General features: G+C 36.0%; 1 protein-coding gene across 1 annotated transcript in view; it reads right to left on the reverse strand.

The window, feature by feature from the left end:
• CNTNAP2 (contactin associated protein 2) overlaps window positions 1-19402 on the reverse strand; it is a gene marked incomplete at both ends in the record, with an annotated part of 1153104 nt that overhangs the window by 587513 nt on the left and 546189 nt on the right. Inside the window, 3 exons of the mRNA XM_084260050.1 lie at window positions 2963-3106; window positions 7144-7328; window positions 9676-9879. Of these exons, the coding sequence (XP_084116176.1) occupies window positions 2963-3106; window positions 7144-7328; window positions 9676-9879 (533 nt within the window). The remainder of the gene's footprint in view (window positions 1-2962; window positions 3107-7143; window positions 7329-9675; window positions 9880-19402) is intronic.

Here is a 19402-nt window from a genome sequence, read left to right on the forward strand (position 1 = left end):
GAGTTTATTAGGTTTACAATACCTGTTAAATCAAGATGGATCATATAGGCTACATTAATAAGAACAATAGTAACTGCTTAAGACCATCTGACTCATTCTCCCAGAGCAGTTGTCATCCTATATATCACAAAGGACTGCAAAACTTTTCTCCCTTTATTCTTACCCTTTAAATCTAAAATAAATACAGAATTAAAGTCACTGTTGGACTTTATTTAAATTTAAAATACTTCCAAATTCTTTAATACCTTAACTCTTCCATAAATTAAAGAGATTCTTGGTGGTGCTTTTTGATCATAACACCTATGTATGTGAAATCTTTTTTTTTTTAATTTTAATTTAATTCAGAGACAAATTAATATTATTATTTCATCATCATCTTTTATTCTTCTGGCCTCTTCATTCTGAAAAATTTACTTGCCAACTACTTTTCACTGTATAACTTCTGAAATTAACTATCTGTATCTAAGAATATTTTTACTAAAAGTCTCACACCTTTTTAATATCCCATCTTTCCTCTGTTTTTTTCCACCCTATATGATACTTCTCATCACCATAGTGATTACTTTGCTCGTGTTCCACTTCATTACATTTTGTTTGGTTTGCCACTTCAAATAATACACTGTTTAGGGCAGGGTGTGCCTACTGGGTTTTTACAGAATATCCTACAACAGAGTTTTGATCCTTGTTGGATTGCTTAAGTATCATCATCATATACATGATTAAGAACAATAGTAGACTCAACCAAGTCTATTTTTCATTGATAAATCAGACTAAAAAAAAAAAGGTTTTATAAGAAACATAACATAAAAATCCATTTAGATTTACTTAGAATAAAATTGAATTTGCTTTTGAAGAGCTGGTGCTATTTAAGTAAATCTACTGAAAACAAAGGTCATTTCTATTTTTATAGTCTTTCTCAGAATTGGAACTCAACAGAACCTTCAAATTAAAAAGGCATGCCATAGCCTCCTGATGAAGCACTAGCACTGCCAAAGCTTCCTGTCTGGCTTTTATGAGAAGGGAAGGCAAGGCAAGGCAAGGCAAGGCACAGAAGATGTTACTCTCAGAAATAAGACCACCCTAGTTCAATTTTGAGTCTTTATTCAGAAGCAACAGCATGGAAGTTCAGAGGTGAGGTTGTATTTTAAAGGCTTATGTTTCAGGTAAATAGATTACTTCTGAACTTTGTTTGAAAGCAGGAAAGGATGGTGGAGGGAGGGAGGGAGGGAGGGAGGGAGGGAGGGAGGGAGGAAGGAAGGAAGGAAGGAAGGAAGGAAGGAAGGAAGGAAGGAAGGAAGGAAGGAAGGAAGGAAGGAAGGAAGGAAGGAAGGAAGGAAGGAAGGAAGGAAGGAAGGAAGGAAGGAAGGAAGGAAGGAAGGAAGGAAGGAAGGAAGGAAGGAAGGAAGGAAGGAAGGAAGGAAGGAAGGAAGGAAGGAAGGAAGGAAGGAAGGAAGGAAGGAAGGAAGGAAGGAAGGAAGGAAGGAAGGAAGGAAGGAAGGAAGGAAGGAAGGAAGGAAATATCTTATTACAGAGACTTTACAGGCCTGCTAGCTATGCCACATTTTTGAAAGGATAGGATTTGCACTACAAAATCTCTTAAGTAACACTTGTGTTCAGGAAGAGGCTTTAAGAATATGTCTTATTCTCTTGCAGTGGACTCAATTGTGCAAAATGGAAAAATGGCTCTTGTTCAAAGATCCTTTTCTTAATCAGGTGTCAATCTTTGAAAATCATGCCTACATTTCAAGCTTAAAATGCACTGCCAGAAGGAAATCACAGGCAATTTCAGGAAAAAAAAAGTCAAAGATTCAGGAATTCATGTGACTGGGTGGCAAAAATTCTAAAAGTGGAGTCTTCTTCTACAGCATATATTTATACACGTCCTGCCTTTTGTCTTTGACAGTACTGAAGAAATTTATGGCTAGAGAAGTTCCCAAATGTCAGGCTGTACTACTGAATTTGTATAGGCAAATACTTCATATTCAAAAGTATCCTTTGTATACATTGACCATTTAGCCATTTTTTTAATATAATTCTATGGAATTTAGTAATTCCTATCCAAAGAGTAATCAAATGGCAATCAATCCTTTTAACTTCTTCAGCAGTGCATATGTAAATCTTTATTGCATAAAGAGAAAAGCAATAGTGGAACTATACATATTGCTAGCAGGACTTTGTGAAGGCTGTAAACTTGTACAGAAGAAAGACTTGAACAACTTATTCATAACATCTCAAATTCATGGCAATAATACATTTATTTTCTACTCACATTGCCTTTCTATGCCAGAAAGCAATTTTAGGAACATTTAGAGCCTTAAAAATACAGTAATTAAAGTACATTCTTTCTTAATCACCCTTCCCATAAAACTGCAAGTTTGAACATGAAAGCAACTATGAATGCTTAAGCAAGAGAAAAAATATAATAAAATGTTAATAAGCTCTGTAATGTTAATAAACTAAATAATGATTTTCAAGTCTAATATCTTGAGGCTTTTCAGAGCTACCAGAAATGCCTGTAGAAGCATTCCTTTCCAATGACTTTTGAACTCCAGCAATCCAACTAGCTCTGCAGGGATGGAAGATACAAGAATTTAAAGCCATGAGAAAGCTGCAATTGATTTAATAACAAATCTTGTCTGCATTGGTTTTGGACTCCTGTAATTTGGGAGGAGAGGGAAGAAGTACTAATTGGTTCTGCTGATTTTCTTTTAGAAAGTAGTTATCTGATACTGAAGGTTAATTTTGGAAAGGTGGAATGGGACCCGGAAATTAAAAGCACAGACATATTAATAAAAAAGTCACAAATGTACATACAATAAAATCTTTGGGTATGTGATAAAATTTGTTTTGTGCTTTATATCATTCTAGTAGGAATCAAGGACATGAGCAATACACTCACAATTCCTTTAGTCTCCTTTAGGAGAAGCAGAAGTTTCAGAGAACTATTAAATTATGCTCTTACCACATTAGAAGGTTCCAGTTTCTTCCTCTTGGCAAGGTCAGTGATATTATTGCCATTGTAGTTGATGCTCTCCATGCACCCTTTGAAATTTTTCCTACTGTTAGAACTTGGCTTCCCAGAAAAAGGCATGCCTCCAAAGGTTATCTTTGAATGAAACAGAAAATGGTAGATAGTTGACAGAAGGGCTAAGAATATTAAACAAATTTGCTGTTGATGTATTTGTTTTCTTTGAGTACTCAAACATGGCGAATGTGATGGCTATCATGCTTGCCAGAAAAAAGGAATATCAAACAAACACTGCAAAAGAAAAAAAAACAAACAAAAAAAACAAAAAAAACCCCACTGTAATGAATTTGTGTTTTCAAGTATTTATGGTATTAAATCTTATGGGTTATTACAATTGTGGAGATAGTGAGCATATTTCAAACAAAGAAACTTGCCTAAAATGCCCATACCCCTATTTTTCCAAAGAAGAGTAGATAGGAAATTGGCCTCTGATTTGAGTAATCCTGTCAGCTCTATATCATGTGTTTTCTTTAGTGCTCATATTGCTACTTTATCCAGCAAAACCTTAGAGAGTCACATAGTTAAAGATGCTATGCCATGTTAGACAGGACCACCTTCCACTACTGATAAGATTTTATTATGTAGCTAGAGTTACCACATCTTAGCAGAACAAATCATATCTATAGAGAAGATGAAGACAAAGACACAACCATCAAGGTCAAAGAGGAATTGTTTTTCTCTTAATGCTGAATTTCACTACCCTAAGCCACTCAGTTATCCAGAATCTCTAGTGTTAAAACCAGGAGAAAACCAAATATTTTACAAACTAAAAATGTACATTTTTTATGAAGTCTCTCTCTGTAATTCCATAGAGACTATACAGGTCTCTACCACATCAAGGTCTTTTCTAAAACATTTGGTAGTGAATAAATGCTACTGGTTTCAGGTCGGATAGAGTTAATTTCTTTTCCAGTAGCGGGTGGAATGCAGTGTATGGGAGTTAGGATGGGAGCAGTGCTGAGAGCACCCTGATGTTTTCAGTTGTTCCCAAGCAGTCAAGAACTTTTTAGTTGTTCATATTTCCCTGCTAACGAGAAGATGGGGGGTGCCCAGGATGCTGGGAGGGGACACAGCCGGGACAGGTGACTCAAACTGGCCAAAGAGGGTATTCCATACCAATTATTTCATGCTCAGCATAAAGGGGGGCTAGTGGATGGGGGAGGGCAAGGCTCCAGGGCGTGCAGTTTTGGGGACGGTCCTGCTCCGGGACAGCTCTGAGCTGTATGGCCTGAGTTGTGTGGATCAGTGAGAAACTGTATTGTGTATCACCAGTTTAATATATTTTTTTTTTGCTGTAAAAGTCCTATTACTATTATTTCTCTCTCTCCTGTCCTAGTAAACGATCCTTACCCCAACCCACGAGGTTTTCCTTGGGTTTTTTTTTTCCATTCTTTCCTTCCCTCCGCCCCCTCCCCCCTCCACACACAAAGCAAGTGGCTGTGTGGTGCCCAGCTCCCAGCTGGGGGCAGAACCACAACAGCTACATTTTTAATTAGTATTTTCCAGCCCAAATATGAAGAATAAGGGACTCACGAGATGAATCCCTGCAACTGAAGTTAAGTATTTATATCCAATAGATGGTGGCATAAATAAAAAAAGATGATGGCTTTGCTTCCCTGACCCACAAATGCTCACAAAAACGTCTATTTGTAGTCTGCTGCTGAGACTTGGTATGACCAAGCTTTTAAATGTCATTCATTGTTAATTTCATTTGTTATTACTGCATGCGGGAAAACACAGATCTAGGGACACATTTTTCCATTTTAAAAGTGTGTAAGATATCACTTTCTATCCCTAAGAGGAGCTTTTGTCTTGGCATATATACTTGGCTTTGGCTAAAGCTATACAGATGAAAACTAAAATATAAATAGCACATGCCTGCTATGTAAAACCATTTTGTGGACACATCCACAGGTATTATAAAATACTATGACTTGACTTAGAGAAGATAACAGCACTTTGCATGAGCTGAAGAATGTGGCTGTAGTATTTCAATGGTTACCAAACATTATTTTGTATTTTATAGTCATGTGTTTATATAAGGGACAATGAAAGGAAAGCATTTGGAAAAAAAGAAGAAAAATTGCAAAAATACATAGAATCATAGAACATCCTGAGTTGGAAGGGATCATCAAATCCAACTCCTGGCTCCACACAGGGCCAGCCAAGTTAGAGCATGTGACTAAGTGCATCATCCAGATGCTTCTTGAATTCAGTCAAGCTGGGTGCTGTGACCACTTCCGTGTTCCAGTTCCTGACCACCCTCTCAGTGAAGAATCTCTTCCTAATAGCCAGCATAAACCTCCCCTGTTGCAGCTTCTTACCTTTCTCTCACCTTCTATCACTGGTCACCAGAGGGGAGACTGGCACCTGCCTCTTCCTTCCCCTCATCAGGAAGCCATAGACCATGATGAGGTCTCCCTTCAGCCTCCTTTTCTCCAGACTGAACAAACCAAGGTACTTCAGCCTCTCCTCATAAGTCTTCCTCTCCAGACCCTTCACCATCCTTGTTGCCCTCCTCTGGACACTCTCTAATATTTTTATGTCCCTCTCGTGCTGTGGTGCCCAAAACTGCACACAGTACTTAAGGTGAGGCCACACCAGCACAGAGGGACTACAGGATTTTTCAATTTATCTTGAAAATGTGATCAGAACTAATGTTTATTCCTCTTTCATGCTTACTTAACTTTTCTGAAAGAGATTTACCTAGCAACTATTTTTTCTGTGAAAAGTAGTTTTGATTCAGTTTTATCCACTGCTTAATTTATCCCAAGGGTAGAACATTTAAATTTGGTCTGTGATGTTTAACTCCAAAACCAGTGAGCTAACTGAGTAAAAAAGAAGAAGGTTTTTAAGACTCTTGCATTTATCTGAACCACAAAACCACGTAGCTCATTCTCAGTGGTGTCCACAACAGGTATGTGTTACGCAACCACCTATCTATCTTTGTCTTGGCTCCGGTAATACTGCACAGTACTTTTACCATTTCCAGCAACTTGGGCACCTGATGCAACAGATATTCAATGTGTGCACATCTTGTGCAGGTACTTATCTTCTCATCAGGAAAGAGGGTTGGGCATTCATTGCAACCCACTCCCTATACTTGTATTCCAAGTACTTTCTCATTATCACTACTAATAAGGAAGGTGTCTATAAAGAGTTCTTGGAATATAAGTAAATATCTGATTTAGTAACATTTACAATCAAAAATATTTTTTCAAACATTCATATCATATTCTTGATCAAAATATTTTCATTACAAACATCAATACAAAAGTTATTTCAAACTTTTCTGCATTACATCATTTTGATTCCCTCTCACTGCTTTATAAATTGCAAGGATGGAAATACTTGGTTTTGGTTCAGCTAATGACATTAATTGTCACTAGAAACAGTAAAAAGTGCACGAAAATCTTTATAGAAAGTTTGTAATAACCAATATGCTGAAGTTCATGTAAAAATTTAGAGGAACGTGCCCATAGTATCAGAAGCCAGAGTGTAATTAAACAACAAATCCACACTTAATTACTACCAACACTTGTCTACATTAACCTGACTGATCAAACAGAAGTTTTCTTAGAACATTCCTCTTCATTGCTTGTTTTAAAAAATAAGTTATTTATGAAAATACAAGAAAGTACCTGCCTATATAAAACAAGAAAGATCGCAATCAATATTAGTAGTTTCTAATTTGCTTCATTTTCTAAAAATTAATACTAATTAACACCACAGAATAAGGCTTTCTGATTTAAGTCCAAAATTGTCACCTGAATGTAATTACAGATGCCATGATTTTTTTTTATAATCTACCTCATGCTTACTGTAGCTGCTTTTAGAGATTTTAAAAGTAGCGTATGCTTATCTTGCTGAATAACATAGATCTTCCATTTTAAAACAAAAGGGAGAGATGACTCTTACAGCATATGAGATCTGGTAGACTAATGATCAGAAACAATTTATACTGAAGAGAGAACAGGGTTGGAAAGAAAATTTCAGGAAATGCAGTAAAAATAATTAAAACAAATGTACAAAAAAGTACCAAACCATCTTATATTATTTTAGTTTTATCTTCTTATTAGACTTATTTTTATAAAGTAAAAGTTTTCACTGTCTACCTCATAATCCAGGTCCAAGTAATCAAATTCTCCATTGGTTCTGAAGTGCTGCATATGTCTGTCCAGGGTAAGATTGATGTTTCTCCCGTGGCGCTCTATGATGATGGAGTGCCAATGGTGATCGTCTAAGAGGCTGCCTGTCATCACAGATGTGTGGCCATAAATAGAGCCAAGCTGGTTGCTGCCTAAGATGAAAATAGAAATAATAGCACCTCATACCAATTAGTCAAACATTTTCTTCTTGTTTTGTCAATATTTCACCAGAATCATACCAGACACAATATAATCTGGAGGAAGTTGGTCTGCTATGAAGCTAAGACTTGCCAATTGTAGGGTTACTGCCATAAATGCAAATAGCTAGATCGAATATGGAAAGGATCTGATCAGTGAACTGTATAAAGAATCGTAGTTATTTGGAGGCAAACCCCAGAAGCAGTGTCTATTTTCAGCTGTAAAGTTGTTTTCAAACTAGGGGTTTTCTGTATATTCATCTCTACACTACAGAAATGAAAAACTGTCACCTTTGGGCCAGGTCCTAAGATACTCTGGAACTGTACTGATTTAGAACTCTAGAGGAGGACATGGTGCCCCATAATGCACTTCTGTAACAAATCCCCTTTGCAGTTGGGTAACAGCAAACACTTAAATCTACACTTAGATTCTGCCAGTGTACATATCCAGTGAGAGTATGGGAAAAAAAGTTTGATGCAGACTAAGCTAACAGCAGCAAAAAACGCCTTCTGCTAACATAATTTCAGGCTTTCCTTCTGCTTTCCTCCTTTCTTATTCTGGAAGTTAAACGACTAGCAAGAGTACAGTCTTGCAGTTCTCTGCTGTGTTTTCCTGGGGCTTTTGCCAGTGCAGCTATGCTAGTCAGAGATCACATCTCATTTCAATCTGACTGACGTAGCTAAACCAGCAAAGGTTGATAGCATGGATCTCAACTGAAGCAGCAAATGACTAATTCAGCAGTAAGTTTAAAAAATTGTGGCACTACCCAATAACTCAGTGCAATCTTCCATGTTCTGAATAAATGAAGACCTAAAGTATTTTTGGAGCTGAGAATTTCCTACAATCCTGCAACTCTGACATTTAAGGCTTGTGCATGTTGATTACAAATTCTGGCAAATCACACATCCATAGCTTCAGACTCTACGTCCCTACAAATGACCATACTGCCTTTTTGCTGAAGGCCACTCATCATTTAATTGCTGTTCACTGAAAAATAAACAAACAAAAATCCCACGCCTATCCATATGCCTCAGTGTCTTCAGTGCAAAGTGAAATCCAGTGCAAAACGAAACCTAAATCCATCCCTGCCCCCTCATTCTCCTCTTCACTGCCACTTGAAACTATCACTGGATTTTACCAGTCTAATGAACATCCATTTCCATTGACTGGTGCAAAGACAATGTTGACAGTGAGTGGAAGAGTAACACCATAAACCATTACTTCTGTTTATTAAGTGAGCGTCTCTCTCAGACCCTATTCCTGTTTATTAGCCCAGGGATTTAAGAACATCTCTGCCACATATATGGGTAGCAGATATTATATGTTCCGTATATGGAAGTTATAACACAGACTTAACTGAAGAATATGGAGAAACTGGAAATGAATGGGTTAGTATTGCAATTAAATTTGTTAAAAATAGATAACTGCTATAGGAAGATGCGCTTCCCTCCTACTCATCCACTCATGTTGATCTTTAGAAAAAGAGCAGGAGAAAACGCTAGTGGAAATAATTACTACTCAATGAAGAGAATAATTTACTCTTCGCTATTCTGTAAAAGAACTAAGCAAAGTTACATAAAATCTTTTTCTAAAACTCTTTTGTTTGAAATGAAAATAACCAACCCTGAAACCACATAAATGTGGGAGTTTTCATCATAAATGTATTTTATAAATCAGGTCACTCATGAGTCTGTAGTCTTTCAGTGGGAGAGAGAAAGGAGGCTGTAACTAGAGTAACATATACAGGACTGTATTGCCTAATAAACAGGCATATCTATTCTTTCCTAGCCCTACTTCTCAGATTCCAGAAAGGCTGCTGAGCCTCAAATTTATATGGCCTGTAGCTTCCTAGATTGATACCTTTTTTGCTAAGGATGACCTTTATTCTATTCCTCCAGCACTGATGACCACATCTTTCTCTCACAGAAAGCCACAGCTGAGGCCAAATATAATTCTTGCAATACGGGCTTGCTTCTGTTTTGTTTTGATTTGGTTTGTGGGGTTTTTGTTTGGGGTTTTTTTGTGACAAGTTTCTAATGACAATTTATTCCTGATCTTGTTTTTCTGTATGATATTATTTTCATGGTACCTCACAGAAACTAAAAAGGAAGAAATGGAACAGGAAAAAAAATAATAAATGAATAAACCCAAACATAGAAAGGGAATGAACATTTTTGCCAAATTATCTGACTAAATGATGTGGCCTATCATGTCACTGGGGGAAAAAGGTTGTAAAATTTGACCTAATTTTTTGGGGGGCGAGACTTAAAAAGTACATAAAATCAAACAATCAAAGCATACCTAAATTTAAATTTAGAACAAGTTTGGCTTTCTTCAGTTCCAAGGTGATATAGTCTCCTTGCTGTCCTTCTCCATGAAAGATTACACCTTCACTTTCAGAGGTTTTAAATTTCAGAGAGATGACATCTTTCAATGTTTTCATTTTCTTGTTCCTGAATCTGTATGGTAACACTACATGGCCATCAAAATTTATAACATCAGCCCCTAAAGGAAAAAACAAATAACATTGTTGATGAGTGATTATGTATTCCTGTGGCCACTAGAAAAACAGACATGCCATATGTAGATTGTACCTGAACAGAATAAAAAATGTGCAAGTGTGATAGGCATTGTAAATACATTTTCTCTTTACCATAATTTAATACTATAAAAATTAGGAACTAGGAAGGATATAAATTTAATATATGTGTCATAAAAAAGATTTGGGAGTGCAAATACTGCAACTGTATTCAATGCCATCCTGTTTTATTTTTTTTCTTAAATATAATTAGTGTCATGTACATTTTCCTAAATCTAATTGAAAATGAAATACAAATCTCTGAGTGGTCATTAATAATTCATTTGACACCTCTTTAAAATCCACTTTAAGTATCTGTGAGGACTGTAAACAGTCCAACATAAGCCCAAAGAAAGTGTAAGTTTACTCCTGGGGAGATTCTAACTTGAACTCCAGAGGAAATTTTTTCACAATAAGAACACTCAGCCATTGAAACTATCTCCCCAGGGAAGTGTGGATTCTCCAACAATGGACACTTAAGATTAAACTGGTCAAGGTGCTGGGTCACTTGCCAGAGCAGAATCACCTAGACTAAATCACACAGGAATGCATCCAGATGGGTTTTGAATGTCTCCAGAGAAGGAGACTCCACAGTCTCTCTGGGCAGCCCGTTCCAGTGCTCCGTCACCCTCACAGTGAAAAAGTTTCTCCTTACAGTCACATGGAACTTCCTACACTCCAGGTTGCACAAGGTCATCTTGTCTAGATGAGTGCATTTGTCTAGATGGAGTTTTTGCCAGGAAAGGTTGAATCAGATGACCCTTGATGTGCCTTCCACCCTGAGATTCTGTGATTTACTACTATTGTGTAATTAACACAGAAGAATCTTCTAAAACACCATTAAAACACTTTGTACACTATGCCTAAGCAAACTGCAGGTATTCTAATTTGATTTACATAACGAGCTGATCAAGCTAAATTTTTTTGCCTTTTTTCTTATAACATATGCCAAACATTTTAAAAATACCTATTTTCAACTAATATCTGAAATAATATTTTACATTATGATTCATAGAAGAGCCTAAACAAATATGTACATCCATACCTGTTTTGAGAATTTAGGAACCACCAAAGTGGTCTCCAGCGTAAATTTTTAGTGCCTTCAATTGCTATAAAAGACCTGCTCATGTATAGCATCTGTAGAGGTTGCTTTTTCACGATTTATAATTACCAGAAATACTTCTCACAGATATATAAAAGCCATTGGAGTGTCAAAGATGACCATTCTATCAAGCTGATGTCTTATGATGTTTAGCATTTCTTTTCTAGAGAAAAGGATGTAAAACCAAACCAATATTTCATAAGTGATTCCTACCTCATAGTTCAGTCAAAAATTCCACAACTCATCTTGTATTCATTAACTACCACACGCCCAATTAGGACTAAGACTTGCAGTCATGTTGCTTAAATGCCTATTTATACACCCTTATATCACGAAGCATAACAAGGTTTCAGATATAAAGACCAACACATCATGCTTCCATCATTCAGGATTTTCCCTCCTAATCGCTAATAAACAAACATCTCTTTATTGTTTCCAGGTCATTTGTTTTGTTGAAGCAATGATCCTATGTATGCTGATAAAGTATGTGATACCTGTTCCTGGTTGATATAGCCATTTGTACTCTGCACATCTTTAATAAATCTGTAAGTATAAACACACTATAATCATTATCCTTAGTTGACACAAACTGTTGACTCTCTAGGGATTATTTCAAACTGCAGAACTTAGCTGCCTTGCAGAAACTATGTTTATAGTTCCTAAGAATGATGTGGGGGCAAGATGATAGTGTACAGTTGTTGACCTATACATCCACCTGATTTATACTAAAGACAGAATTATGGCTATCAGTGCAGCATAGATCATCAGAGCTTGTGATTTTACCTTCACAGTGCTGCTCCTTTGTAAGATTAAGTTTTAAACATAAGTATTTTTTCTGTAAACCAGCATCAAGTATATGTATTTCAGAGTCTACCCAAGATGAAAACATAAGACATGGTATCTCATACTCATAATCACACACGGGCCATTAGTATTAGTGGAAGGATGTCAAAAAACCCTGTTACTTCTGAAAACAAGTCTAAATGTTCTGCTCACCTTTTCAAGTTAGATCAGTATATCATATATGTGTTATTGGAATACAGAATACTTCTTTATAAAGCCCACTTTACAATGCCCATTCCAAAAATAAATTCTTTTAATGTCTAAGTTCAGCCTGACCTGGTTCTTCTGAATAAAAAATTCCAGGAATGTGAATCAGTTAAAAATTAAATATTGGAATGACGTATTTGTAGTGCAAGAATCAGCTATCCATGTGTAAGGGGTACATATTTTCTCACACACAGATGCAGATGTTACTCTCAGAAATGAGACAACCCTAGTATAAATTCTGAGTCTGTATTCAGAAGCAACAGTATGTGAGTTTTAAATGCAAATACACATCATAAAATATTATTCCAGATACAATGTCAGAGATTAATTTCCATTGACATTTGTTAATTTTATTTTCTTTCTCATGGTTATATGAACATCTATATGGAGCCCATCATCTTTCCCCTAAGGCCAGCTGGCACCAGTTTGTAACAGCTGCACAAGTTACCTGAACAGTTAAGCATCTGATCCTGAGCTGATCAGAACAATGACTTGCCTTCTGTGGGTATGTGGGTCCACAGCATGTAACCCATGAAAAGGCAAACAACCCTTTTGTTGCAGTTATGCATACATGTTCTTCATATTATTCACTGAAGCAAATTCATATCACATATTTTACAATAGCTGCTTAAAGAGTAGCATGCTTTTCCAAAACCTGGCCCTGAAACACCTTGTTTTGAAAATAATTCAATTAAAAAAAGAAACAGCAGTAATCTTTGATTAAGCAGCTTTTTTTAATGCATAACTGTGCTGGTGCACATAGGTCTGTATGATAATTCAATCACCTAAAGATTACATAGCAATTATATTTAAGAGTTATCATACACAGAACTGTAGTAATGACTTATGTTTCTTCTATGATGACACTCAGCTATTTAATATCATGATAATTACCATGATGTGGAATGGTACTTAGACAGTAAAGCATATAATTCCTATAATTGCAGTATAAATATATAATTTTTCTCATCCTTAGCCACTGAACTACCAGCGTCAGTAGGAGAGAGACTTAAGCCATCATATAAGTATATTCACCTGCATTCAGTGACATCTGACTCTTCCCAGAGGCTACTACAATGGGGGAAATGTTTGGGGTTTGTTTTAAAGTGCCAAAAAAAACCTGGGGAAGAGAGAAAGTTCATAATGGCAGGAAAAAAAAACCCTGACAATATATATATATATATTTAAATGACAGTTAAATAGGAAGTACATCTCTGATTATTTTTATTTTTACTTTTTCCCTATCGCATTTCCTACAATATGGATGTTCTGGATAGCAATGTTGGCATCTTAAAAATAGAACACCACTTTCAACTGGCTGCGTCAGGCCTTATCCCAGTGTATGGCTGAGAAGCCACATTAAAACCATTTAATGTAATAACATTGCCACCTTCAATTTTCCTCAAAAAAAAAAGACAAAGTCAGAATGTCTTAAAAATATTAACTACCAATTGTGTGACCAATGTCAATCACTCCCAAATAAGTCACCAGTTACAGGTCTTCCTACCTACACTTTCCTCCTGTACTTTTGACCAAATGCAGGATTTGGTAAAATTTGGTCATGGAATCAAATCTGTATTAAGATATTGTCTTTGGTGCTCCAAGTTAATTAATTATAAAGAAAAAAATTCAAATCAGACTCAAGCTCCAGAATTCTCTATCACCTCCCTCTCTGGTGAGAGAAATTTAACTATCCTCAATGTCAGCATCTGAAAGACGAAGTTTTCATTTAGAAAGACAACACCAAGACTTCAGACTTCAGCCCATCTACTTAGCTACTTTGATCAAGGTACTGCCTGGAATCACGAAAAAATGCCTGCTATCAGACACAACAAAATAACCCTGATTAGAACTAAGCAGAACAGCATAATACTTTCCAGAAAAGTACCTACCATAGAGCAAACAAAATCAACACTACTAATTGCAAATTTATTATATACACATATTTGTAAATTGCTAATGATCTCATAATGACTCACTCTACAAAGCCTGTACAGAATATTTCACTGGTATTAGAAATACAAAAGTTCTGTACTACTGATCCACAGTGACCATCTGTGAAATTTTCTCACTACTTTGTCTCAATTTCATCTGCTTACGTCCCCAGGGAAGTGGTCACAGCACTGAGCTTGGCTGAGTTCAAGAAGCATCTGTATGATGCATTCTGTCACATGCTCTGACTTGGCTGGCCCTGTGTGGAGCCAGGAGTTGGACTTGATGATCCTTATGGGTCCCTTCCAACACAGTATATTCTATGAAACTATGATTCCATGATCTTTTAAGATTAAAAGATTTTTAGGGAAATGGTCTTCACTTCTAGAATTCTTTTCTAACCCAATAATGTGAGCTATGTGGATGATGCACTAATATTATAGCAATAAATAGTAATAACGATGCACTGAGCATCTATTGCCTGAAAACATCAGTGATGCATCAAAGGATCTTTGGCTAGGCCAAAGTATTCCACATATACAGTTTCATTTGCTGTAGCTTTTAGTCATGGGTACAAAAAAATCATTATGACAAATATAGACATATAAACAGTGAATTATTTACATATTTAGGAGCAAAAATGAGGTTTTCTGCTAAGGAATAAGGCTCAAAATAATTAAAAAAAAAACCAAACCCAAACACTTATTATTCTGGATAAATTACACAGAAATGACTTCAGAAGACCCTATTCTACTTTTTCAGCAGTCCCAAACACTATCAACATGATAGCATGTCAAATTTGCCACTGCAGTCTTTGCATCTCAAATCTCAATAGAACTATATTAGTTGAGCTCATGTTAGAGATGCATTACTACATCTCACTGCATGAGAAAAATAAGGAAGCCACATCCCAACACAGTAGTCAAAACATTGCCCCCCCCCCCCCCCCCCCTTTTATGTTTTTTAACAATGAGACAGAGAGCCAAAGGTACTATGTTTGAACATTGCCTTCAGGCACTGCAGTCCAGCTGTAAGGACATGGACAAATAAGTGGCTTGAATTCTGCTGCAGAAAAATTGACACTGCCATTACTCTCTTTTTCAAAAGCCAATACATCTGCCACAAAGGCAAAAAAACCCCAGATACAGATGTATCTTGCATATACAATAATGTATACCTCTTCATATTCTAGAAGCATTAGGCAAAGGAAAATCAATTTTGAGTTTCTGTTGCCTGCTTAGCTTCCACTGCACTGTATCTGAAACTTGTCATTATCTGTCACTGAATCCAGTCCTGTGTGTTGTCAATGCTTGAAAAGGAAAAAAACCAAAACATTTTTTGTGAAGTTTGGAATTTTTCCTTGCTTTTCTTTACATTGGACATAATGCATATATGGCAATGCAGTATCAAAGCAACAAAGAATGTTTTCTCCAGGTGTATTGTTAATCTGTGGGTAAAAGGCAAAAACTTTATTCTTCTATTTTATCTACCCACCAAAACCCCTGGAAGTAAATCTGTGAGGAGGTATTCCCTAAGGTGGTGAGAATTCTTTGCAAAGCACCAGATGCAATACCCACAGAAAATATGCCAACAGCAGTCCTTATTTTTAAAGGATTTTATTCCTGAATTTCAAAGCACAGGCATTTTTTCCTATTATTATCATCACTGTTGTTATTATAATGCCAGTATGCTATTACTCATTTTGCTAGCTCTTTTGCAAATGTCTGTAAACATGTGGTTCTTTGTCTCGGATAATTTACTGTCTAATAAGAAACAAATACAAGTGAAATGAATAAACAGTGAAAGAAAAATAAAAAGGAAAAAAAAATAAGAAAAGTAATCTAATAACCATAGTTAAAAGTTGTCTGTCACTCCCTGCTTTTTTTCAGCAGGACAATTGGGTTCTTCTAATTTGTGTAGCTATTAAGCTACATTGCCACAGAAGCTAATTGTTGATTAAGATAATCATTATGTGATGAGTGTATACACTTATGCAGTGTCCTGCGGAGTTACACCTGAATTCTGTTTTGTGTCACCTAAGATAAAAGCAAGTTGTTGGGAAAAAATCTGTGAAACTGGCAAGGCATTAGTTACAGCATACACAGAAGAAAACGCTAAAACTTATGAACAAAGCCTTAGTAACTCAGACTAAGCCTCCAGATATGCCATAAAATTATTATCTTAAAGACGAGTACGACTAGGACGATTTTTCAAGCACTTAACTCTATGGTGGATTTTTTTTCTGCCAGTTCTCATTAAGCAAGAGTAAATTTAAAGTAAATTTTCTTTCATTAATTCTTCAGATTACAAAAAGGCAACTTCATTAAAAAAAAAAAAACAAACAATGAGAACTTTTAAGAATATGCTATGCTTGCTTGTTCTATAAATTGGATAAATCGGGCAATGAACATGTTTGTAGAATACATTGCAATTCAGCTTTAAGCTTATGCATCCTAGCCACAGTTTATAAACTTAGACAATATTGAATTCTATGCTCCTAATAGCGGACTAATAATATTACCAGGGAGAACTGAGTTAAAACTTAATTCAAGATAAACTTCAGCTCAGATAAAACCTATTCCTTCCATAATCTACTGTGGTTGTGACTCCAGAAAGTTAGTTGCCATGAATGGCAAGACATGCAGTTTATCCAAAAAACTCTATTCATGGGGGAGGGAGAAGATTGAGCAACATGAAAATACAGCCTCCATGGCAATGTGTTTCTCTGCCTAATTAAAATTACGTAATTGCTTAAACTATGAGTTCTGGAATTTTTTTTCCAACTAGAAAATCTCTGAGAATACCTTTATATTTTAGTGATATTTTTATATACAAGGCTTTCTAACGTAAGTATTTTGTCCCCCAAATATAATTGATCTTACTGTTGATGCACACTTATATTTAACATAATTTTATTCAAATTATTAAAGTTCAAATTAGGAAAAAAAGAAAAAAGGATGTTCTCTAGACTTGATGATCCTGAGGTTGAAGGCCTGGGTATTGTCAACTATTTCAGAACTACACAGTGCAAATTAAACTGTGTAGTCTTCATCATCTCGAAGTTATACTGACCTAAACACTATCTGCATTCATCACTGATAAAGTGAGAGGTCATAAAATCATTCCCTTTTAGCAAAACCTACTCCAATGTTTCTGGCTACAACTATCATATTCTAGTTGACAATTTTCCAGGTCATAGCACAATGTTATTCACCAAATGGACAAAATATAAGCAGCTTAATACATGAGGTTTTATACTTTAATAAGTTTTCATATATATACATATACGTATCATTACAAGGGTCATTTATGATTGTAAGAGTAAAATTCAGGCATCTTGCAACTATGCACTAGAAGCAGTAAAATGTTCTTTATGATTTATTATTCTCTAGCAATGGTTATTCCAAATAAATTTGGTAAAATAAAATCCATGTATAATTGAAATATTCTAAAGAAACTTAGCTTGTATTTTATCACACTGATTTACAAGTCAGCAGCTTTCTTCACAACCATAAATACATTTAGTTCTATCTTTCATTGTGAAACGTGTCACTTGACATTGGATCTCAATGGAAACATTAAAGTGTATAATTAAACTCTAAAACCAGGTACAGTAAAGAACTTAATTCACTTGAAAATAGCTAGACTCTACTAATGTTTTCACTGTTTATTAAAAAAGTAAATCACAGGAGCTCCAGGTCAATAAAAAAGGACAATTGTGACTCTCACACAGTAAAACAGGTCTCAGTGCTTATTAAACTGCTGAGCTCGTTCATTACTTAATGAAAAAAAAACTACAGTGAAGAAAGAAGCTGTACCACGTCACACATTTACACTCAATTTACTTGGTGAATAAATGAGCTACAAAATGGACAAGAGAATCTATTAAAACATTAAGGAGACGGATGACTACCCAGAGCCCTTGTTTTAATGTTTATAGCTGCATGAAAATAGGAAGACGCACAGTTGACCTACAAAATACTGATTTAGAATTCCTCTTTCTAGCTTCTTTTTGAGCTGATGCCACCCAATTCAATCATCTTTTAATGTCTGGATGCTCTAAGAATACTCACTACTCAAGGCCAAATTCTTCTTTCCGGCTCACGTTTTATCCTTCATTCATTCATATAATTGCTCTAAACACATATTCTTTACTTCTTCCAACCATGGAGCTCGTATCTAAATTGAACAATCAAAGGTTGCTGCATAGACACAGAGTAGCCTCCCTACTGTTGAAGACACACAAGTATGTGTCATTAAAGGCCATTTTCTAATGAATGTATAATCTTCCCTTCTTTATTTCAGCTTTGACACTGCTACTCACTCCATCTTGCCACACCACTTTAGGAAAAGAGACACTAAAATGGAGCATATTGTTATTTTCAGCTTCTGCATTTCAATTAAATGAGTTAACAGAGGCAAATCCTTTAACATATATGATAGTGGAACCAATTTGTGTGTTTATAAGACAGTTCATTTTCACTGTCATATTTCCAAATTACGCAGAGACAACCATCCTGTGTTTAGCACAGCATCGGAAAACCAGACCACGCGAACTCAGTGTTGGGCAAATAATTCAAGATTAGTAATTCAGTCTATTATTTTTCCCTCTCCTTGCCTAACATCCAACATATCTTGAATGTTTTCTATACTCAGTGTCATCTTGTACATTTTCATGTAATAAAAGAAAAACAGTGTCTAACTTCTAAAATTTGAGCCCCAAAGTCTATTGTGCGTGGATCATACGGTAAACCTAATGGCTGCTGAATCTGGTATTTTTCTATTTCTTTGTATGTAACCTAATGCCTGTAAATTAAAACTCGCAAACACTCATATTCAAGGTTGTAAGTCAGGGCTTTATTTTCAGATTAACCATGTTGATTTAATTGTGCTTTGCTTTAGTGAAAGTCTAATAATTTACTCTAAGATGGAGATGGGCATGCTATTGTAATAGGGCATACTAGTCCAATTTTAAGTGAATGAATGCTTTATTTGAATAACAATGAACAAAAATGTAATGATCTGGTACTGCATTGGCATCATCTGCAACTCTGTTTACACTCCACAGAAAACAAATATTCCACAAATCATAGAATATCATAGAATATCCTGAATTGGAAGGAACCCACAAAGCCAGGAATCCAACTCCTGGCTCCACACAGGGCCAGCCAAGTCAGAGCGTGTGACTAAGTGCATCATCCAGACACTTCCTGAACTGAATCAAGCTTGATGCTGTGACCACTTCCCTGGGGAGCCTGTTCTAGTCCTCAACCACCCTCTCAATTAAGAACCCCTTCCTAACATTCAGTCAAAACCTCCCCTGTCACAGCTTCTTACCATTCCCCCGGGTTCTATCTACTGGTCAC

The sequence above is a fragment of the Gallinula chloropus genome (genome assembly GCF_964237585.1).
Source record: "Gallinula chloropus genome assembly, chromosome: 2".
Taxonomy (NCBI): Eukaryota; Metazoa; Chordata; class Aves; order Gruiformes; family Rallidae; genus Gallinula; species Gallinula chloropus.